Source organism: Cyanistes caeruleus, chromosome 4 (genome assembly GCF_971803275.1).
Source record: "Cyanistes caeruleus chromosome 4, bCyaCae1.hap1.1, whole genome shotgun sequence".
Lineage (NCBI taxonomy): Eukaryota > Metazoa > Chordata > Aves > Passeriformes > Paridae > Cyanistes > Cyanistes caeruleus.
Window position 1 is genome coordinate 5,807,033 of NC_141704.1, and position 23,698 is coordinate 5,830,730.

General features: G+C 38.2%; 1 protein-coding gene across 8 annotated transcripts in view; it reads left to right on the top strand.

Moving 5' to 3' along the window:
- The window catches only part of CELF2 (CUGBP Elav-like family member 2), a 451,050-nt gene that overhangs the window by 126,732 nt on the left and 300,620 nt on the right, over window positions 1-23,698 (top strand). For all 8 annotated transcript variants that reach the window (XM_023918764.2, XM_086886453.1, XM_023918759.2 and 5 more), the window contains one exon: window positions 16,914-16,949. Coding sequence is in view for 6 of the 8 variants with exons in the window: in XM_086886453.1 (XP_086742579.1) it covers window positions 16,914-16,949 (36 nt within the window). In the remaining 2 variants the exon portion in view is untranslated. The remainder of the gene's footprint in view (window positions 1-16,913; window positions 16,950-23,698) is intronic.

Here is a 23,698-nt window from a genome sequence, read left to right on the forward strand (position 1 = left end):
AGCATCACCTCAAAGCTGTAGCTGTGCTCCGTGCTGTCTATAAATGCAACAAAAAGAGTTGCTCCTGGCACAAAGAGACTATAATTTATATATAACATAAAGCAACTGTAGGGAGTTCTCACTAATACAGACTCCCCATCTGGAAATAAGCTGTTGTTGAGCTGTCTGCTGTGGACAGGAGGGTTGGGTTGGAGGTTTCTGTTCTCTGCATTTGAGACTGCTTTTAAAGGACTTCTGCTGATTGTTATTTTTCCTTCTTCTCAGTACATTTCTCTTTGGCATTGATTTGTTTGCAGCTCCGTGAGTTGCACCCAATTTCCACCTGCCATGGAGGTGCAATGACTTAAGTTGGATCTCATACAAAAGGAGCCCCTAATATCAGTTGGAAGCACAGCACCCCTAAGATGTTTCAGTTAAGACCCTTAACTCACTGGCCCTGCTTTTCCCTTCATGCAGCTGGTGTGGTCCCTGCAAGCATTTGGTACCAGAAAGATAAATCTTTAATTTTCCTAAACACACATGCATTGTGATGCTATTTTTGGAACAGATGGAAGCTATTCCCTCAAATAGTATTAGTGACTAACATGACAATAAATTCTTCCATTTATACTGCAGTGCTCCTTCCTACAGGGGCAAATAAGCACTTCTATTTTTGCCTTCTTTGATCAGAACAATCAGCATGTCCACAGCATCTGAAGACAAGCATTTCCCTACTCAAGTGAATATCATAGCAGCAAATCTCCACTCCACGGGCAAATGAGTTGTGCCAGGCATTTTAATGACAGGGTAGGTTAGCCAGGTTATAATTGTCTTTAATTTGCACTTGCAGAAGCTGTAACATTTACCTGAACATGATTGGCACTGGGAGAAGGGGAAAATTATGTCGCACTTTTGAAAAAGAATCAAAGAAACAACTTCAGATCTCACATTTGAAACAGAATATCCTGCTGATTGACCACGCACATTGGTAGCAGTAGGATTTTTTTGATCCATAGAGCTGAATGATCGCTGCAAGTAGTGAACACAAAAAATTAGCTCCATGGTGGAAAGGATATAGTTTTGCTTTTATTTTATCTTTTATTTTTTCTTTTTCAAGAGAATTTCAGAAGGATCAGCCCTTTTCCCTGCTGAATGCTACATTGAATCCCTGCTCTTAGCTCCATTGTCCTCGGACACCTGGAAAATTCTTTAACTAAGGTTATCTGAGGTTTTGTCTAGTTTAGCTATTTTTAATAACAAAAAAGAAGAGGCTGTCCTTCCCTTCCCGCCCACTGTTGCACCATTTTACAGTAAAATATAATTTCCTTCTTGAGTACAAAATGGGTGATGACCACCATAACTAGTGCAGGTCTGCACACCAGTCCTGGCACGTCTCATCAACTTGCAAACCAAGACTGTGCTTTCTCTTCTGTTGTGTCTTGCAAACTTCCCCTCTTTCTTTGCAGAAGTTCTTGCAGAAAATACCTACAGGCTTCAATTTCATCCTTACTGCTGCATTTTTTGTTATTTTTCAGCTTCTGCAGTGAATGGATTTTGCTGTCAGTGTTTCTGTTCTGTAGGAGGGAACTGTGGGTGGTTACAGCTGTAACGTGTGCTCCATAACCTCCAAGCATTTGTTAGAAAATTTCCCATTTGCTCTGTTTCAATTTTTAACCAGTTGAGCGGCGCATGCCGGTGCCCTGGGGTAGCCTTGCTGCTCTGGCATCACAGGCTGAGCTGCATCCCACCAACATTTGGAGCACTTGCCAATTGCAGCAGGACCCCACGAGACCCAGAGCCTTCAAAAAGAGGATGAGATGAGGGATGGGGGTTGTATTTTAAGCCTAGCAATCACTGTGGGTGGGAATTGAAGAAAGAAGCTCCTGAAGATTTGATTTTGTGTTTGGTTTAATTTTTTTTTTCTCCTTAATCTTCTGGCCAGCCAGTCCACAACCTGCATTTCTGCCGAAGCTCCTGAGGGCATGTTAGAGGAGAGTGGGAGTTGTCTTTTTGGTAGCCAGCAGCAGAAGGGCCTAAGTATTGATTGGGAAATGTGTGAGAAAAGCAGAAGGCATGAACAGCAGGTGGTTTGGATGGGAAAAGGCATTTCAGATTAGGGGAGAGGAGGAAATAGACCACTGCTTGCCTTGGTTTGCATCCATCCCAAGCATTTGAGAGCATGTGGATGTTATGTCCTCATATTAACACTCTTCACAAACCCTTAAAATTTTCTTGTGATGTGATATTTGCCACACACGTTTCCTCAATACTGTTGTTATAGAGACATTTCTCCTCTCCCCGTGCCAGCTATTAAGAGCCATCATGTGCAATGGCATTTGAGCTTATTCTTCTCCTGGCATTAGCAGAGAACTTTCTTCCCTTTGTAAATGTTGAAATGTTTTGCAGCTCAGATATAAATATAGCAAAATCATATCACTTTAGTTCCAGCATCTGGTAGGATCACTTTAATATATAATTGAGTAAAAATTATAATTTAAACGGCAATTTTGTCACTATTTTGTTACTTTAAAAGCAAAAAAATCCAACTTTTTTTTAGTCATGATATGGATAAACAAATATCTTCTTTCTTTCAAACTAAAAATGAATACAAATTCAGTCTCTTTTTCTCAAATTGCTTGCAGTTTATATTAGCAGTGGCTTCAAGATTTGAAGTGTGGATCTGCCTGTTGAACAGTCTGTGGATTAATGGATAGAGGATCATGAGCTTCGTCAGGGAGACAGACATGAAACCCTGGCTGCCTCTTGTTTACTATGGTGGGAGTTTATCATCTTTTTGATAATCTGGTAAAGAAATGAATGGCAGATGAAATATATGTGAGTCTCACCTGTGTACAGAGAGGTTCCTGCAATGCTGGGTGTGCATCAGGGATAGATGTGACAGTTCTCTACAATGCTAAAATACAGGATTCAACCCCTCTTTTCAGACAGAAGTTTTGTTCAAGACTAGTAGTAGATACTCATATGTGTTAGGAGAGGAAGCTGCATGGAAGAAGTTTGGGAGCTCTTTTGTGAATTAATTATAAATTTAATGTGTTGGTCTAACCTTCTGAACAAAGACTGTCAGGCATCTATATTCCCTTTTGCACAGTAGTTCAAGCCTTTAAATTCCCTGTTTATGGTAAATCAGTTGATGAAACTTCTATTATTCTCTGTAAGGAAACATTTGTTTATACATATAGAGAGCCAGCAGTGCTGGGGAAGGGAAATTACTCTCTTTCAGTCTCAGAGCTCCTCATTCCGTAAGCTCTTCTTTGCAAGGGTGAAATATTTTTACTCGTCCTGGTTTGTAATTTGAAATTTTATGTAAAAGTAGTATGACTGTTGTTTGGGAAAATAACTGAGCCTTATATAATTTCATTGTATTTTTCTTCTGGTGACTTAAGATTGAAGTCAAACACAGGAGATCTGTGGCTGTGTCTGGAAATTAAATGTCATTAGTCCCTGCTTCTACTGCAGCTACTTTGGGGAAGGATCTTCTTGGTAAACAATGTCTGTGCCAGAGGTCCCTGCTGTAGATGGAAACCTGTTACATCTGTTAAAAACATGTAAAAGGTGAGCCCTGCTGCAAGTTTCATCTAAAGTTAATCAAAGCAGATAACGTGGGCGAAGGTTGGATAAGCCACTGCAGGCTTCCCAGCTCCAATGATTTAGATTACATTGTTCTTAATCTAACAAACGCTCCCCCTTTGGAAGAGATGGCCAGTAGAAAAAGAAAGCTTGACATCTCTTGGTGGCTGCAGTTCGCTATCTTTTTGCATCACAACACTTATTTTGCAGTGTTTGGAAAAGACGTGTTAAGAGTGAGAGAATTTTACATGCCATATCTTCATTTAAAAGCTATGGCACGCATTAAATTTAATTACTCTCCTTCTATGGCTTAAATTGAGGGCAGCTTCAAAAATGAGGGTGGCTTCTATTAAACTTAATTACTTTTCCCTGCAGTCTGCATGGTTAGTAATCACAGGAAGATTCTAAACAAAGATACAGTAGAGAGATTCTTTTATGAGAATAGGTCTGGAAAGTAGCCTATTAAATATAGAGAGATGCCAAATACCTTTTATATACAGCTTTATTATTGTTATAGTTAGCAATAATAATAATAATAATAATAATAATAATAATAATAATAATAATAATAATGATGTTTCAGCACAATTAAGAAGGTATTGCTGGGGAAGGGGTGTTAGTTGCATTTGGTCTTTCAATGTTAAAGCAATGAATTCCTCAATTTCTTCATTCTTTTGCAGATTTACGGGGTGAAAAAAGGTTAATAATAGAATTTTTTTACAATGTGTTCTATTGACTATAGCTGATAGATCTGACAGTTAAAATGAAAATTGTTCCAGAAGAAACTAATTATTTGAGATGTTATAGGGATGTATAATTATATTCACCTAAAAAAAAGGGGGGGGGAGGAAGTTTTATTACAACTGTGCTTTTTAAAGAACAAGTGGAGAAATAAAAGTAGTAATTGTTCTTAATTATAGCTAACTGTAATTGCACACGACCGCAATATGCAGCACATCAGCAGCAGATTAAGAGATCCTGGCATATGTGTAGTGTGCAGAGCAACTTTGAGCAGAGGTGCAGTTTTATGAATATAGTTAAGTATAATTTAGGTCTCCTACTTCAAATTCCATCCATGTTGATTTTATTTTATTTTTACGGCTATTATGGCAAGATAATTGTCAGTTGGAAAATGCTGCAGCAATGATTTGTCTGTTACAAAGGAGTCAAAAACCTTCAAAAGGAAAACTTGTTTTCTTTTGCACCAGCAATGTGGTGGGACCAGGGGAGATTTTCTGAATGCCCTTGTGTATCTCCTGATGCAGATAGATGGTTACAGGGGTTTTTTTCTTAAGCACCTCTATATAAGCAGTACAGAGCTCCCAAGGATTCTGCAGCGTGGTTGGAAATCTTTGTTAGCAACATATCCACAAGTTTTTTTAGATTCAAACCCCTCAAAAATGTAACCCATGAGTCTTTAGACAATGTGAAAATGCTGCTTTGAATGAAATACAGAAATTCGAGTGCCTAAAGGTAGACTCTGATTTCTTCTCTTGCTCCTGATTTACAGCCTCACTTTTTCTTTCAGCTGAGTGCACGCAGCTCCTGTTTTTGAGTGCGGCCCTGCCTGTAAAACATTATGCTGTCATTACACAGTGAACTAAAGAGGGAGTACAGATGCTTAAAGAAAGCTGCTGAGCTTCAAAACTAGTAGCTGCATTTCCTGCTCCAAAACAAATCATTACTGAAAGAGCAGGGGTCAGTGTGCACCACGTTATCGATGAACGTGTGCATGGTCTTCCGATGATAATTTCTGAATCTCTTTAGTATGTCAGATGCTTTCAGCCTTTGTCTTGATGTGCCAGGATGCTCTCCCATGTTCCCAACCTGTTTTAAGCTGTTCCTTTTACCCAAAAATAAATAAAGCCCATCTGTCACTGAATGCCTTCTTTCCAAAAGAGAGTTTTTTAAAATGTTTCAGTCTTGGGCCAGCAGAAGAGTTTATTTAGCCTAAAACTTGGTGGGCCAGAGGGATCTTTTGAACTGCTGAGATAGGGTTGGTTTTTGGCCCTGCTTGCTGGTACAAACTATAGCCCAGTTGTAAGAAGCTGTGCTTGTAAGTTTTTTTGTCTTTGTAGCTTGGGAAAAGTGTGGATGCCTACCCCAAATCACCCAAGAAGGCTCTCTGAAAGAACTGTATGGTTTTAAAAAAGGGGTTTCGCCAAGATGGACAATAATGCATAAGAAGTGAATGGTAAATATATTCAGGAGTGAAAAGAAATTGGGTGGAATCACTCACATCAAAAAGAAAAGGTAAAATTGATGGCTGGGTACACAAGCAAACATGCTGAGGTGTAGGTATAATAGAAATTAAACTCATTCCTGCAGGTAGCAATAAGAAATCAAAACTTGTTGTTTTACTGCGTGGAGAATCTTGTGATAACTGGCATGTTCTAAATAAATCATTCACTTCAAATAGCAGCACTGTAGCAAAAATGTATCTATTACAGGGCTGCTAATAAGCAAATGTGAGCAGTATTTCCTGAAAGCAGGCTGTGATTGTTTTTTAATAAATTTGTGTTAAGTAGGAAAGAAATAAAAGCTGACGCCCAAATAGAAATCCACTGTGGCTCCTGTTTTCTCACTCCAAGTATAGACGGATGCATTGAACCAGATCAGAAATTCTTGAAGGATAGCTCTGGTTAGTAGAAGCCAACACGGAATCAAATGTGTATACATTTGTGTATGTGTTCCCAGAAAAGCTAATGATACTATTGCAAATGCTGAACATGTTCCCCACTCCTCTTTGTTAATACAATGTTGCTTATGCTCTGCAATAAACTATTATCTCTGTGCTATTTCTGTAATTACATTTAATAATCATCTCTCACAGTCCAATAGTATCAAACGTAGGAGTCTTTTCAACAAACTATGATAAATAGCTCCTTGCCGAACTGTTGTACTTGAGGAATCTTTATGCTTCTCTTTGTAAGATTTGTCATTTTCTTAATGCAGCTTCAAAAAGCTTCTGAGCTTTGTTATGGACCGTCACTGTATTTTTCCCTTCCCCCTCTGCCTCCGAGTGTAGCTGGGTAAATGAAGCTTAATGTGCCATTTCCAAGCACTGTGACACTCCTCCAGGGCTGGTTACATTTACCATTGCTAAAGTCTAAATAAGTGAGTTTTAATGAGCAGGAATGGTTGCTAATAGCCGATTCAGGTACTTAGTAGTCCATGTTATTTAACTGTGGTAGAATTACAGAACATAAATGGTCTGATGATTAATAGATGAACCTGCTACATATTGCAGTCTAATAGTTTTTGCCATTAAAGAACTATCTTAACATCTTTGGGTTTGGATGTGGCTGGGGAGAAAAGGGCTTGCTTGTAGATTTATATCACTGGTAACTTACACTTTAAAACACTTTATATTGAAATTTCACAACACTATCGATATATTGTTCAGTAACATTTATGAACTTATTAGAGAACAATGGTACTTGTGTACTTGCATTTCCTGAGGTAGACAGCCCAGCAGATTTATTCTCTCTGGTTAGGGTTGTCAAAAATAAACTCAAACCATCCTTTTAAGGTCAGAAATAAGACAGGGAGTTAGATCTTAATCTCTTTCCTTTTTCTGTCCCGTTAATTTTGGGCAGGGGTAGACAGACCAACAAGAAAAAAATTTGGCTGTGTTGTTTTTAACATTTCTGATTTGTGGGAGGACAGGTGGCAAGAATTAAAAAAAGAGACAAAAAATAAGAGATGAACAACAAATGAGCAAGAATAAAGAAATAATAGCCTCCAGCATCTGTTGCAGTTTGTGCTGAGATACTCCAGAAGATACCACAGTATTTATGGAAATAGTATGAGGAATGTTTTGAACTGCAGCTTATGGGACACAGACTCCTGGCTGGCAGGCTTCTTCAGAGTCCTTTCTACATTTTTTTTCCTATTCCATCCCATGTTTCAACCTGGCATCACTGTATTTTAGATTACGAGGAGGAGATGACAGGACAGAAAGGAGCTAAGAAGTAAATTTACCCTTGATTAACAACTACAAAAAGGAAGTAACTATTTCATCAGGTGGATGAAAAGACAATATGGACAAATGTCTGAAGGAAGTGTTGGCAACATTCATGTTCCAGGTAGACAAGCTGTTTTCAGTATTTCCTGTATCCATCTGATGAAAACAGGGCTGAAGGAGAGCAGGCATTTCCAAAGCCATTGAATGCTTTTCCAGAGGCAGGGTTAAGGCTGTGGCAGCATTTATCAGAGCTGGTTTCTGTTCCCATAGCTTCCAGGGTAGGCAGGCAAGGTTGTGTCTGCCCATGCTACCGTGTGTGGCCATGCTCAGCATCCCTCCTACAGTGTAGAGCTTCAGCAAGAGTTGATCTTGAGAGATTTCTGGAAGTTGCTCCTTCTGAGTGGAAAAATACAATAAGAGTGCACCACTCTCAAAACTGAAAGTGGGAAGAGCCTGCACTCACTCAAAGCCTGGAGATCTGTGGGATTTTCAGCGAGGTTGTTTTTTGGGATGTTTATATTGGTTGTGCTTTCTTTTTAATTTGTTTCACTTTGTTTGTGTTTTTTCCCCTGATAGTTGCTGATGCCTTTCCTGTATTTTTGCATACTGAACTGGGCAAACAAGTTCAGCCCCTTCCTAACTTATACTGGTTCTCCCAAGGTACCTATACTTAGCATCTCACTTTGTTCTAGAAATCCTTCCTTCACGAAACTTCAGAGATCCCCAAAGGCCCATCTCAGCCCAGTCTGCATTGGCCAAGAAAATGAGTAACTATTTGAACACATAATAGCTGAAGTATCCAAGTTGTTTAGCTTCAGTAAAGTATTTTGAGACCAGGATGAGATGCCATTTCCAAGCTTGGCATTGGCAGAGAATCAAGAGTTACTTCTCTGAAATAAGTTTAAATAAGGCCTCCAAACTTTTTGAGTGGCTTGAAGTTTGTGTATATTAGTGAAAACATCTGACACCGGGGAACACCAGAGTTTTGGACTGTTGGCATTGTGAGATTTGTGAGGGAAATATGGGCAGAAAGAGTGAGGTATTGTTAGGGTGGCTTTTTCTTTTTGGCATTCATCACTGAAGACATCAACATTTGGCCCACCCAATGGCTCATTATAAAGACACTTGTACACATAACCGTGCCTCTCACCTTACACACGTATGACAAAGTCTTAAATATCTGAAATGCTTACTGAAGCCCTGTACAATATGTCAGAAACTGAGGAAATAACTTAGGCTATCACCATCTATAAAACTTGAGTAATTTCTATGTCTTTTTGCATATATCTCATGCAACCTTGTGAATGTATGACTTCTTGGATTGCTCAGCCTGGAGAAGGCTCCATGCTGCCCTATAGCACCTTCCAGTACCAGGAAGGATCTACAAGAAAGACAAGGGACTTTTCACTGGGGAGTGTTGTGACAGAAGGGATAACAGATTTAAACTGAAGAGGGTAGATTTATATCAGATATTAAGAAGAAATTCTTCCCTATGAGGGTGGTGAGGCCCTGGCACAGGTTGCCCAGAGAAGCTGTGACTGTTCCATTCCTGGAAGTCAAGGCCAAGTTGAATGGGGCTTTGAGCAACTTGGTCAGGTTTTTTTGAGCAGAAGGTTCCCTGCCCATGGGATGATCTTCCAGCCAAAACAATTTTATGACTCCATAATTCTTCTGCAGAATTAGTTCATGGCCCAGAATTCTCCTGCAGTTCTATATTTGTACAACTAAGTTTGACCCGAAGTTGCTGCTGAGACTTTGGGTGTGATTCCCCTCCTTTCCTTGGCACAGTGAGAAGAGATGGTGGTAAGGTAACACTGCACCAGTGGCAGTGCAGCATGAGCTACAGGTCAGTCAAATACCAAATGTGTAAGATTTTCTACCCTGGGAGATTACAGCAAGTTCAATGAGCATATGGGGAGGAACATCTGCTCTGTTTTGAATGATCTTTCTTCTCATTTTGGAGAGAGACAGAGGGTATTTTCCTCCTACTGAGCTCCCTGAGGCAGTTGCCTGTGCATCACTTCTTTCTCTTCCTGTACTAACAGGGTGAGGGTGTTGGAGTCGGTACCATGGTGGATTCTCCCCCATGTTCTTCCTGCAGCATGCTGTGTCCTAGAGAGATAAATCCTGCACCTACAGTGCTTTCTTTCTTCATTGCCAAGCTGTTAACTTTCAAAATACATTTTTATCTGAGAAAACACATGGTAACATCCACATCCAGGATGGTCTGACCTTGGAGCAAAGCACCAGAGTGGGATTTTCATTTCATCTCCATGCCCTGGCATTTCTCCCTAATGACTCTGGCTGAATCACATCCCATCCGTGCCCCCATTATCAGACTCTCAAATGGACACTGATGTGTTTCTCCCACCTATTAATAGAAATTAATATTAATGCTCTTTAATAGCAGAGCAAAGGATGTATGAGAGAGAAGTTTCATGTAATGTCCTTGGTGGGTAGTTAAACAAGGGGCCAAAATCTTAGCTGGGAATGGTAGTTAAATTGCAAGAAGTGAGACTTTGACCTGAATTATGCTTTGACTTGTAAGTTATAATATTGCTGTTTCAAAGATGTTGGGGTAAATCAAACTTAATTTTTTATAAAATATATCAAGTAGTCACAATGATGAGGGCAGGTTTTATTTGGCATATTATTTGCACACAGGATGTACACTGGACTTGAACAGTTTTTGTGGCAGGTGGTTATCACTGACTACATAGAGATTTCTTTCTGCATACCTAAGGAGGAATAAAAAATTCAGAAATAGCAAATTAAGAATACTGAAAAATGCAGCTTTTAAAAATAATTGTGGGAGAAAACAACAAGCATGTTTGCTCATGTCCTTTATCTCAGTCAGCTAATCTTGCAGAATGTCACATTGCATAGAAATAGATTTTTACATATGAACTTGTTACATCACTTCCTAAAAAAAGAGTATTTAGCTTGTACTTAAATAGCACATTCAGAGACTGTTTATGCAGAATTTCTACTGCAAATGTGTGATCCTTGTTAGATAGCTAAGCTTGGTGTGAAGATATAACACGGCATTGTATTTATTTGCTGCTTACTGTGTGAAAGATAAAATACTTACAGAAGAATCAGTTTGAAATCTTGGTAGTTTTTAATAGTTTAAGCTTTTTAAAAGATGAAATTGGTTTTGACCATTTTGATCTCTAGTTGGCATAGGAAAAAATTCTACAAAAAAGATATGTAAAGAGCATGTGATACAGAAAAAACAAAGCTTTCTCTGAAATCTATCAAATTAATCATAACAAAACTGAAAGCAGAGTTTAAACCATATATTTTATCCAAATGTAGCCAGTTTATGTTGCTGCACACTAACAAATCTGAGAAACTATCCAATTTAAGACCAGTGAAATATCTTGTGTCTCACAATGGTATTTCAATACACACTATTAATTCTTCCAAGTCAAGGCAGATGCTGTCCCCAGTGTGATTTTAGGAAGAGCAGAGACAACAATGTGTCTTTGGAGGTGCCATTTTTCACCTGGAATGTGAAATCAATGTCCTGACCATTTGTGGTCATTAAAAATCCCACTGCACTATTCTGCAAGACTAGAGGCATTGACTCCCAAGTCTTGGTGAGACTCCAAGAAACAAATTATATTCCTCCTGGTACAACCTTCCTTTTAAAGCTAATTTAAAGCTCCTCTTCAGCTGTTCTCCCCTGCTTTGAGTGGAAAATCCTTCTTATCCCTTTGTAAACTTTTCTTTAGTTCTGCTTTATACTGACAATTAGTGGCTGTCTTTTGCCTCATTGCTGATGCATGTCTAGGAGCAGAGAACCTCTCTGTAATTGTGGACTCTACAATTAAAAAAGTTTTATTGGTGGCCTGATTGAGGGGTGTTGTTCAACAACAAATTTTGGAGCCTTCTCCACCCCGATTTTCTTGTGTTACTCAGTCAGTGGTGCAGTGTGTGTGCATAGGCAGAGTCAGGAAAAAGTGGTCAAAAGCATCAGGTGAGTTGTTTGTTCTGGCAAGTCAGATTTGCTCCTGGGGCAAAGCAAAGAACAACTTATGGTTACAAAATATTTGGAAATATTTTAACTAGGAACAAACTTGTTATATGCAATTTGTTATATACATCAGCGGTCTTGGCATTACCCAGTTATTCCCAGTGGGTATTCCTGGAAAAAAACCTGCAACTTTTCAAGTGATCATTCAAAATACATCATTTTTCTTCAATGTGTACTTTTTTCTGTTTACAAATATATCCCTTCCAGTAAGATCAATGCTTGTGTCAGTGATAGGATTCTGTGTAGTGAAGGGTTGAATGCTTCACCCAAACCAGAAATATCAGCTTAACCTACTGGGATTTTTTGTGCTTTAAGGAAAATGAGCACAAGTAATGGAAATTATTGCTTCTGTACATCCCAGGGAATCAAAGGGGTCATGTTCACCTGTCCTGGAGAAGACAGGACCTTTTAACCCTCCTTGCTGAAATGTTGACTGCTGGTTCTGATGCCTAAAACCAAGACCTCAGGGTTAGGAGACCTCTCTTTCCAAACTGGGAGAATCCCATATTCTGCATCCTGGGGCTTTTCTGCTTGCATTTGAGCTGCATTCTTATTAGCACACCATGCAGATCCCTTCTCTAGCTTCGCCCTTATCCTCATGTGCCCTGTGTGCCGTAGGCGGGTTTTATCCTCTCCCCAAAGTGTGAGATGGAAAAAGGAAGAACGGTAACACGATTGCAGGAATGTGTTGCTGCCTTTTTTTGCATCTTCCCCAGCACCCCGACAGATTGCTTAGCTAGAATCCATATGCTTTCCTTTTCAGAACAAAAATTGTTCTCGATGGAGACCTAAAGCTTCCAAATCGCTAAGGGTCATGATCCTGAAGAACTAAAAGATGATTTCTAAGTGAAGTCTTGACTTTTATGGTTTGAACTCAGTACTTGTTCAAGTTATTGGCGTGCATTTAGCCCAGATGACCTCAGCTGCCCTTTAGAACCTGCCCTGTCTCTTGTGCCTCAGTTTACATCTCTGCAGAAACACAGCAAAAAACATCAAATGATTTGGGTTGGAAGGGACTTAAAAATCATCTCATCCTAATCCTACTGCCATGACCAGGGACACCTTCCATTAGACCAGGTTGCTCCAAGTCCCATCCGACCTGGTCTTGTCGTCACTTCCTGGGATGGGGCAGCCACAACTTCTCTGGGCAAACTGCAAAATGTTGCAGAGTCAAACTTCAGAGCTGTGTTGTGCTAAATCCTGCATGTAGGTGGGTAACAGCAGCTGCCAGTCAGCCTCAGAGAGCAGAGCACCATATGATTTCTCAGTGAACAAAACATTTAATATAAACACAACACTTTCCAGATATTACGAAGAGTTTTCCTGAACAACTCTTTTAAACAGAAGTATTAGGCAATAAAGTCTGTTTGCTGATCTTTATGCAGATCTTCCCACTTCCACTTCACTGCAAGGTTTTGACTAAAATATTTATACTTTTCTGCCTTGGTATACATCCTACTTCAATCCTACGGGCAGGATTTCTCAGCCTGTGGAGAGAAATGACAAAATGAGTGTGTGGTGCTTGGTTCACCCACACTGGCTCCCTGGGCTTTGATAAGAGCTACATGGTCCTCTCGAGAGTGCTGAGCCTCTGCAGCAGGTCAAAGCTCCTCACAGGGCTCAGAAACAATTTGTAACTTTGCTTCTTTGGAAGACCCAATGGGAGGGTTCAATATTTTGGGATGCAGACCTCCCCCCCAGCACTCTCCTGGTTTCAACAGCACCTGCATCTTCCATATGTACAGATCCTGTATCTGTCCTTTGCAACTGAACACAAAATGCTTTGAAATTGTAAATGATCTTCCTGGAGACACTGCCCCGCTCTTCCATAATGTCACCCTCCTCATCACAGCTTTCCAGGGTCTTCAGACAGGTCTTCTCCTTGCCTTAGCACTGTTGAGATCATCCCATTTGCATTGGAGCTGATTTCAGTGGAATTCAGGGCAGCTCTGACAAAGCATTCAAGTTTCCATCCTCACACTTTTTCAAGGTCATCCTTTCATATCACAGGCTGGATGTAAAAATACATGATCATATATTCATTCTCCCTTTGAGTATTATCTTTTTGCTTTCATCCAATAATTTTTTGTTTCCTGTAGATACAGTAAATTGTGAGTTATATTTTTTGTGTGTGTCATTTGGGAGTACTAGTGGTCTGAAAATCAGTTGTGCAAGTCTACTTTCAGTTTCTTGAATGACTACAGAATGAGTATCTATTATCTTTAAACAAACAATAAGGGTTTTCTTGATGAGTAATTTGCTCCAAAAGATTTTCTTTTTTAAACTCCCATGAAATTTATTTATAGAGTGGTGTTTCAATTCCTAATATTTATAAGAACACTTACTGTGTATATTAACCATCTTCAGCAGTCCATGTACCATTATTTTCAATGGCATGGTGGGGATAATTTTGTTTGTTTTCTGGGAAATAATATTTTTAGTTTCATAATCAAAAGTAGGGTTAATTTGTTTTTATGGTAGAAGTGTTTATTGAGTTGAAGAGAAGCAGTCAAATCTTTGGATAGCTGGGAACTAATCAGACTTTTACTTGTGGAATTGAGTTTTATTTGAGTTGGATCTGTATTTCCATTTTTTTAAACCATTACCTTACACATTTTTTTGCTGAAAAATGGAATTCGATCTGACCAAATGTGAAACTGGCAACAAAATTAATTACATTAAAAATGTATGTTAAAGATCTGCAGTGTCTTTGTTTAATATTCTGATCACATTCAGATTTTTTTACCACTGCATCGACTATTTAATAATTGTTTTCACAACGCTAGCATCCCTTGTAGAGAGGGTTATTTAACAAGAACGAAAATCTTTAGGAATTTAGATGCACCAATCACTCACTGCTCTGCTCAGAAACAGACAGTGTGGTTCCAGTTTAACATCCTCTTTTAAACCTATATTCTAACCTTATTCTGCTTCTTGATGCTTCCTGCAGCACCCACCCATGATTTGCCTGGTTGTCTCTTTTAAGCTGGATGAGCAACTGCTATTTTATAAAATGTTGCCATACCCTAAAGCAATAAGGTTTGTGCCATTCTGTTATTGGAACAGTAACGGATTGCTAAAGGCTATGGAGCCCTTTAGAAGAAGAAACAAAGAGATTCCCAGATCTAGGCTCTTTCCTTCAAAAAAAAAAAGGCATTTCAATGAAAAGAGATGATGTCTGGGATTAAAGGTGGGAGGGGAAAATGTCCTGACTGTTGGAACTATTTAGTGATTCAGTTCTTTGATAGGTCATAAAAAATATTTTATTAATTCTTTAAATTGTATAAGTCATGAATAGGGCTTAGAAAATAAGGTGGTGTGATATCAATGTGCAGGAGTTTAATGAAAATAAAATATCTAAAATGTACAGCTGTATCAAATAACCCCATAGAAACTGAGTCTCTATTGCTCTAATTTCTTTTTCTTATCTGTTTACATTCACTTGCTCTTGCTCCTGGCTCTCATCTTTGATGTCATTTATATTATGGACTTTGTTCATCACAGACTCCTGCTAAAGATGTACCTGTCTGCCTTAGCTAGGGTGGAAACTGTTTTTTCCTGGAGGCTTAAATTTCTGCTGGACTGCTGCTGAATGGTGCATGCAAGAAAAGGGTGTGAGCCATTTTATATTTCTTGCTTAATCTCCTTTGCAACCACTGAACACAGTTCTGATCTGTGCCTTTTGAAGCAAAGCACTGGGAGGTTTAAGGCAACCTTCTGTGCCCAGCAAACTGCACAGCTTGGAGATAGAAACTCTGAAAATGCAAAGCTGTGCACGTTTAGAGGGACTATTTCACTTCATCTGACCTTGTAATGCAGACTACAATTGTCAGTGTAACCATTAAGGAAAAAGCCTGGTGTCACTGTGGGATATCAAATAAATAAATAAAAAAAAATTGCAGTTAAAAAAAATTAGACTCTCATAGCTGCTCACAGTTCCTATAGTGCCAAAAAAGCACTAGAAAGGTCTAGAAAGATCTCCTGAAGAGGAACTCTGGATTATTGTGGTTTTATTATATTAACTCTGTAGTGCCCCATCAAGAAAAGTGACTTCATAATATATGGAAACTCTAGAAGAGCCTTCAAAAATATATTTCTTTCTTGTTCTTCCTTTGGATTCATAAATAAATTAGCCTTTGGGGTTCAGTCTGTATGTATAAGGTTCATATTCTTGCAACAAAAATGTGTAGGGTTGTTTCAATACAGAGAGATATCTAGATCCATAGTTTTGGAAATTGCTAAGGCAAAGATTTTGGGACATATCTTAATTACTACAACCTCCCCTTACTAAAATATTCCCCTCCAGCTGTAAAAGTGCATGGAAGGATTTTCTCTGCTGTAAATAATAAGAAAAAATTATGTTAAGAATTGTTCCATACCCTAAGTTCCATCTACAGATGTGAAATTTTGCAGTTTCTATCTCAGCTGAAGCAAAAAGGGTATGAACTAACCAGTTTCCTTCCATGCAGAAAATTTGTATATTGGATACAAATTTTATAACTGGACTAGAAAACTGTGGAATGAGATGGGCATCTGGTCAAGTCTAAGAAAATGAAGCCTCTTATGCCTTCTTTCTGGTTTTATAAGGTCCTATGTATGGGAGAAAAATGAGAACTGGAGCTTTGCAGTCATTTTCCTGATTCTTGGATAAGGTCTAGGCAAATTTGCTGGGGAGGGAAACAAGGACATACAGCGGTGATAAATCTGGGATGTATTTTAAGGACTGTGTACATAGGTAATGGAAATGCATTTAATTGTGCTTTAATGTGACATGCCACTACATTAGCCCACTTTCACTATCTCGCACTCAGCTTCCCTCATACAAATTGCACACCCACAAAAGGGTTTCAGACAAGTAAATTGGACTAAAAGTCACATATTTGAAAAGTGACTGTTGTTTAAGAAGAGTTAACATTAACATGGTATTTTCTCAGTGTGCAAAACCTGATTGTAGAACTGTCCAATGCCTTCCTTTTGCTGCAGCACTGAAATAAAAGGGAACATTTTCCACTGGAAAATTGGCCCAGTGCTTCGTTTTGTCTATGTAAGATCATGCAGTGCTGGCATTTGAAACAGTGATAATTTTATGCCTAAAAAAATGAGTAATTGTACCACGGAGAACTTGATTCTGATAGATCCTTAGATCACACTCCATCGTCTGCTTTTTCACATTCTTTTGTGTATGATCGGGGTGCATCGCATCCGCCAGTGACGCCTTTGCGTACGGAGCTGTGGATGTGTGTCTGCACTCCTATAAAACACAAGCAGTACAAAGGCATCTTAAAAATTTTATAGCTGTTTAAAACACAAACTAAGTTTTCCTCCCTTTGTGTCTTTCAGAGAGACTGCCACAGAGTTGTCTGGAACATTACCAAGGTAAGCAAGTTGCTCCAAGCTGCATCTGTGTGTCAATGTCCGGAAGGTGCTGAAAGAAGCATGACCTTTGGAGCCAGAACATGATCCTTTTCCTAGGGAAAACTGCTGGGATACTGAGAACGGGGGTGCAGAGAGGAGAACGCTCCCTGCATGCCACAGACAGACAAATGACACTGAAATACTGGCACAGCCAAGCCCACACAGCTTAAAGCGACTGGTTGAAGTTGCTTTGAGGCTCAGCACAGTTGTGCACCTGATGAGAAAAATCCCAGCTGTGGCTTCCTTCCAGCTGTGCAATTATACCCATGGCAGGTGGTTTGGCTTTTGCTTTACATTTCACCTGAGGGATGAGAGGAGGGAAACTTGGAGGTAGGAGGAAAAAAAAAGCTGTGATCTTAAGGCATTTTCATTTGGAAAGCAGGAAAGCAGCTTAGACCAAATTCTTCTATGCTGAGAAAGCTTTTCATAAAATAATAGAACTAGACAAGACTCCCAGGCTGTGATAGAGATTTTTGAAGAGAGACCTGTCTACATATTGTCAGAGGATGCAATAAAATGCTGTAATCATGCAGATAGAGAAAAGGGTGGAGAGAAGGGAAACAAAAAAATCTGATATGGTAATCTGTCATTTAGCAGCGATGTCTGGTGGGTTAAAAAAACAGATGCTCTCAGTCCTCTTGTACCTTCTGCCACTGGTTCTGCTCTCAGGTGCAGGGGGTTTTAGTGGGGTTATAGTTTTGGGGAGTTTTGCTATCCTCTGACTAAAGCAGTGTTGTGGTTCAAATAATATGTAATGTAAAAAGAATATTTCACCAGGAAGGACAGTTTTCTTTAAGTATTCTAATCCATGCAAGTTGCTTCTGATTCTAAGACAGAGAAAAAATACCCACCTTTCTTTAGAGGGTGTGTGGTGTATATTAGTTGACTTTTTCATATTGATAAGTTGTGAAAATATCTATTTTCACTATATATGATGACTACTCCCTGTGTAATGTGCCCCTTTGTTCTGTGTGTACAAATTTATGTGATTTATATGATTTCTTCATTTAATAGATGCATCTCTTTTTATTGTTTACTGTCACTTGGTCTCTATGGTTGTGCAAGCAAATATGCTGGTAAAATTTTGCCATGTGTTTGAAGAGCTGACCAGTGATCAGACCTATCTGACACCAAATTTTGCTCTTCTTCCTTGCAAAATAATTTCATTTCTTCATATACACATATACACACCCCCAAAAAAACAGGGGTTCAACAGTGTAGCCGTCTCCTTGGCCAGGAATGTCAATATTGATGCTTAGCTGTATCTTTTACTGGTTTTAGTGCTAAAATGCTTCTAGTTTTACTGCATTTGGTGAGGTATTATAGGACTAATATACTGGAAACATGGAGTCTTTACACTGCAGAAATTAATTCCACTTCAAATTAAAGTTAAAATGAGACACATAAGTGCTTGAATAAACATCCCATTTTATACTTGCCATTAATGATTGTCTAAATGTGCTTTTTGAATTATTACCACAAGGCTTTAATTTCAACTGCAGTAAGATGTCACAAGTAAAATCAGATTATACCAGCAATGTGCACAAGGCATTGTAATTGTGTTATAAATATTAAACCAAATGATCTTGTCATGATTTAAAATAAATGTTTCCAGCTAGGCACAGGTTGGCTTGTCCTCCAGCCTTCTCCAGGATTCCTGTTCCTGAATTTCTCTAAGCAAACAGCTCCTTGGGGTTTTTAATCTTATGTTGTGATCTATTAATCTAATATTTTTTGTTCTTCTTTCAAATGTCAAGTGACTCGTTTTGCTATTATTAATTCATAACAGTGAAATAGTCTAATTTCCCCACATCTTCTTCACCTTCTCCCTGAAACCACTTTACAGCATATAAAATGTTAGGTATTGCACCTTGAAATGACGACATTAATAACCAATTTCCCATCATGGCTGGGATTCCCATCACTGTGTTTTGTCCAGTGGGGCAGAGCAAGTCCCCTGTAACCCTGGAAATCCAACCACAAGGCCTTTTCTCAGAGCAGTAATGACTCTTGGATATATTTGTGGCCAGGATTGATCAAATCGTTTTCACGCGCCCGCAAACTTGGTGAAAGGGTTTTCACTGAAAGTGGCGTAAGTGTGAACAGATGTGTCTGTACTTGGAATATTTTGTCTGGCTGTCAAGAAAGTTTAGGCACTGGTGGCATTAATTATTTATTGTTGTTGTTGTTGTCATTTAAAAAAAATTCTCAAAAACCCCTTCTGATTTTTTCATAGTTCAATTAAAGAGGTGGGATTAGGGATTTGCTCCCATAAAGCCCTTTAATAAATCAGTACAGAGGAGTATATTTTGAATATTTTCTCATCTCAGTAGTAACCAAGAGATGTTAAATATGTGCATTTTTTAAAAAAAGCAAATATAACAAAGTGTCTTGGTAGATGTGAATTTTTAATATATTCATTTTCTATTAAATACTGCTGATGGTTCTCTAATGATTATATTTAAAGGAAGAAGAAATCACCCTTCTTGCCACAGAAGTATGTGTATCACTGATAGGCAAAAATAGAAAAATGTGAGTTGGTGGACATCATTTAGTAGGAAAGATAATAGATTAACTTTGCCTGTAGAAAGATATAAAAATATTCTGTACAATTATATTGTGTCAGTTCTAATTTACCAGTTATTTCTGATGATTTCAGGAAGCCTAGGCTAGAGAATGAATTGAAAATTCAGACTTAAATGTGATAAAGAAGCTTTACAATTTTTATAATAAATGACATTATTATAGCTATGAATGTATATTGTTTTTTCGAAGAAAGGCTTTCTATGTGCAACAGCACATCAAAGAAGAGATCTTCACAAGGAAAACTTTACAATAATATTAAGTTGTTCATTGCATGACCTATTTAGAGTACTCAGATACTTCTTGTTGTAGACTACATAATTAAATTTTAAATGGAACATGATAAAGAAATTATACTGGTGATCTCTAGAGATTTGAATACCCTATTTGGATCTTTACAAGAGTGTAGTGAAGGCATACTTTTAAAATTTAATAAAGGTCTGGCCTATTTTTTTTTTCCTTGTAGATGCTCTATAGCTGCAATGGCAGTTCTGTTTCAAACCGTGTTTGCTCTCAACATTTCATAGTCAGTACCTGCAATAACAGAGCAAACTAAAAACATTAGAAAAAATACAGTTTAACTTGAGAAATCCACCATTAAAAAATGACAATTAATGAATGGAGATAAACTTCTAAAATCTTGGGGAAGCTACACTAACCAGCGTTTTCTGGACCAGCCTCTGAGCTCAGCAGTCGAGGGGAGCAGTGAATGAACGGAGTCCTGGAGCACAGTGTGAAGCCCTATGGGCATGAGGGAGATGATGTTTGGAGCTTAAAGGAGAAAATACTCAGCTTCAATTTCAAAGGAATGATTTCAGTCTCTAGCCACTTCTGTTTGTTTCTGTGAAAGTTACTTTATATTTAAAGAAGAACAAATATTTTAAATATAGACTAACCGCATGGATTATTTATTTGCTTAATACTAGGTTAGTATTAACAGAAGGAAAATCTGGGCTACTTTTCCACTTTTATGTACTGGCTCAATTTTTCATTTCACTCAAGGGGGGAGTAAAGTTTAAACGTCCACTTCCTCCTCTAAGCTGTTAAAATATGGGGGAAAAAAAATCAAGCTAATAATTTGCATATATATTTTAATGGAAAAGTTTGCAGAAATGTCACTGAATCACCTGCTTAAATCCTGAGCAAAACTCAGCAAATCTTTTATTTTGTAGTGAAGGCCATCTTAAAATTGTCATTTAGAAATTTTTTTAGAACTGTAGGAAGAAATCTGCAGTGGATACATTGATGTTAAAACAAGTATGTTCAAAATGGAAATGTAAATCTTTGGCTTGTCCTTGAATTTTAGTAACCTATAAACTTAATCTTTTTTTAAACCTGTGGTCTGGATTAGGGTACAAACTTTAGCACTCTTGAGTTGGGGTTTTATTCTCCACCATTCCATAAATTTCTTTAATAATGTCTCAGTTCCATTTACTGTAAAGACTTCTGTTCTCAAGTGTCTACAGCATTTTGAAAATAGAATTTAAGTACTGAAGTCACTTTGGTGCTTTTGAAAAATGTTAACCTGCAACTTCACCATTATTGAAATCTAATGCAACTAAGCTTTTATCTAAAGCAAAAAGAATTGACAACCCACCATATGACAAGCAAAATGAAATCTCTTGATCACTATCTGTCAGCAGTCTTTCTAATACCATTGTGTTAGGGAATGATATGTCTTCCAAGAAGCTCAGTACACAAGGTTTTGAATCATTTCTGTCTTGACAGCCTAACACAAGTAACTACTTGTAAGTGCTTGGATGAATTATAAAATCTATGTGGCTCTGTAGAGTGAGTTAATAAAACATCTATGAGCATTTTAATTACTATGAAATGAAAAGGATTTTTTCCTGACAGTAATAGGGGCATGGTCTAAAGACCAAGCTGACATCTCAGCTGCTGGCTTCACTGGGTTTGCACAGACAGTGGGAGTTGGGGTGACTTTCTGTGTTTGCATTTTTGGTTCCCTCCCAGCTGAGATAGTCTGGCAAGCAATTTCTCTCCCTCTGGGAACACCAGGTCATACCTTTCACCCCTCGTGTTTTCATGTCCTCTCATGTCACCAGTGCTACTTTTTTTATGTCAGGCTTGAACGCCCACCTGCCTATGCCAGGCATGTCTCTGCCAAACTATGACAGAATTTTCCATACCCTCACATAACATTTACTGAAGCTTTATTCTCCCTTAAATAAAGCAGTTATTTGGCATGGCCAGTTTGTGATCCTCTCTTCTAATAGAGAAGTTTTGCTTTCCACCTTCAAATAAATCCTTTCTCAAAACTCACTCTTGTTTTTTAGAGGCATATAAATAATTGGTCAAGCAAACATTGCTCATCCCTGATGGCAGGCAGTGCTAGCTGATAACATTAAAATATCTTGAATGTCAAACTATATGCAGCAATTCAGAGCTAGTCTTTGGAAATGATATCATCTTCTATCTTTTCCTAAACCACATCATTAAAAAGAAAAGAAAAAGATTCCAGCTCTCGATATTTAAATGTTCTCAAGTCAACTGTCTTAAAGAGCAGATTTTCCATAATTTGGATGCCTGCTATTTTCTAAAGAAAGTAGTTATTTTGAAATGAGACTTGAATTTAACTAATCACTCCCTTATTAAAAAAAAATAAGAAAAAAAAAATAAATAATCTGATGTTTGACCTTTTTCTCTGCCTCAAATTCTCATTTTGAAGCATTACTTCTTTCATCTAACCTTTGAGCTGCTTTTCTGTACTGGAAGCAGGACTGCCAATACCCCATTGTATCTGTTGTAGAGGAATGCCCTGGTGGTGCTTGCACTTTGAGGCAGTGGAATATAAATTACAGTAATTATTTGGGATGGTAACAAGTTTGATGTTATTGTAAGAGAATCTGGAAGTTTTGAGGAAATAATACACAAAGTCTCTTCACTATTCTGATTTTTATTTTTCCTAAGTAAAGCTTCAGCATCCTTACAATGCAACATGGAGCAATTCCTTCTAGTAGCTGTCGGCATGTCTCTTTGTTGTTGTTATGCAGCTGTTTTGAAATATGTTTTTTAGAGCTAATGATAATCTTAAAACACACTTATGTGCAATCTGATCCCTTTCTAAACAGATATTTTTAAAATCTTAAGAGGAGCCTAAGGAGCACAGAGGTGATTATCCATATGTGCTTACTGATGACTCGCATTCAAGAATTATGAGGATACCAGCGGCAGGATTCATATCGCCTAAATTTAGTTATCACAAAAGTCCTGTCAAAAGAACCAGGGGAGAGATGGAGAGAAATAGGTGCCTCATCTCAGGACTAGGTGAATAACCTTGGGAATTGTTTTTCTTTCTCCATTGCCTGAAAATGGAGCCTGGGGGAATAGCACAGACTAAATGTTTCACCTGATGATAGCTTTAATTTAAGGTGAGCAGCCCAACTTTTATAAGTGTTAAAGTGCCAAGTGACGTAAGCTGATGCCTGCTGGAGTTTTGAGGACATTGGCATGCTTAACCTGAAAAAAACTTTCAATATTTCATACTTAAGTCCTAAATATAGATCCTGGGAAGGAGCGGGGAAAGTCATACAGAAATCATTGTTAGACTCGATACAGCTCTGACCCAGAATGCAGGAACTCTTCTCACAGTGCAGTGCCCTCAGAAATCACAGCAGCCCTGAAATGGTTCCTAATTATATGTAGCCTTTGAATCTTAAAACTGAGTGTAAGTGATTTTACTCAGAGTCCTGGTTTTGGAACCCACAACGATTTTTCCCCAGCAACTGTAGGCATCTCTCAAAAAAGTTAATGAATTTGACAGCAGATTTTTATCTTAAAAGTCTGGTAAAGCTTTTGTTTTTATTCCCTATTGTGAAGCTCTAAAACTAGAGACATATTCCCTTCTCTTTTTTTATTTTTTTTTTCTGTTATTCACCTTAACCAGACTTCCAAGCATCCTTTTAACTTGCTTTACAAAGCATTGCTAAACGTGCCCAATGAGGATAATGTGCAGTAGAAATGAAAGGACTTAGATCTCTTCATTTCCATTCCTGAAGGTGAATTCCAAGATCGCGATTATTTTTATTTATACAGTGCCTAAAGAGTACTAAATACTTCATGGAACAAATAGAAGACCTCTTGTAAAAAGCACGCATTCCTATAAT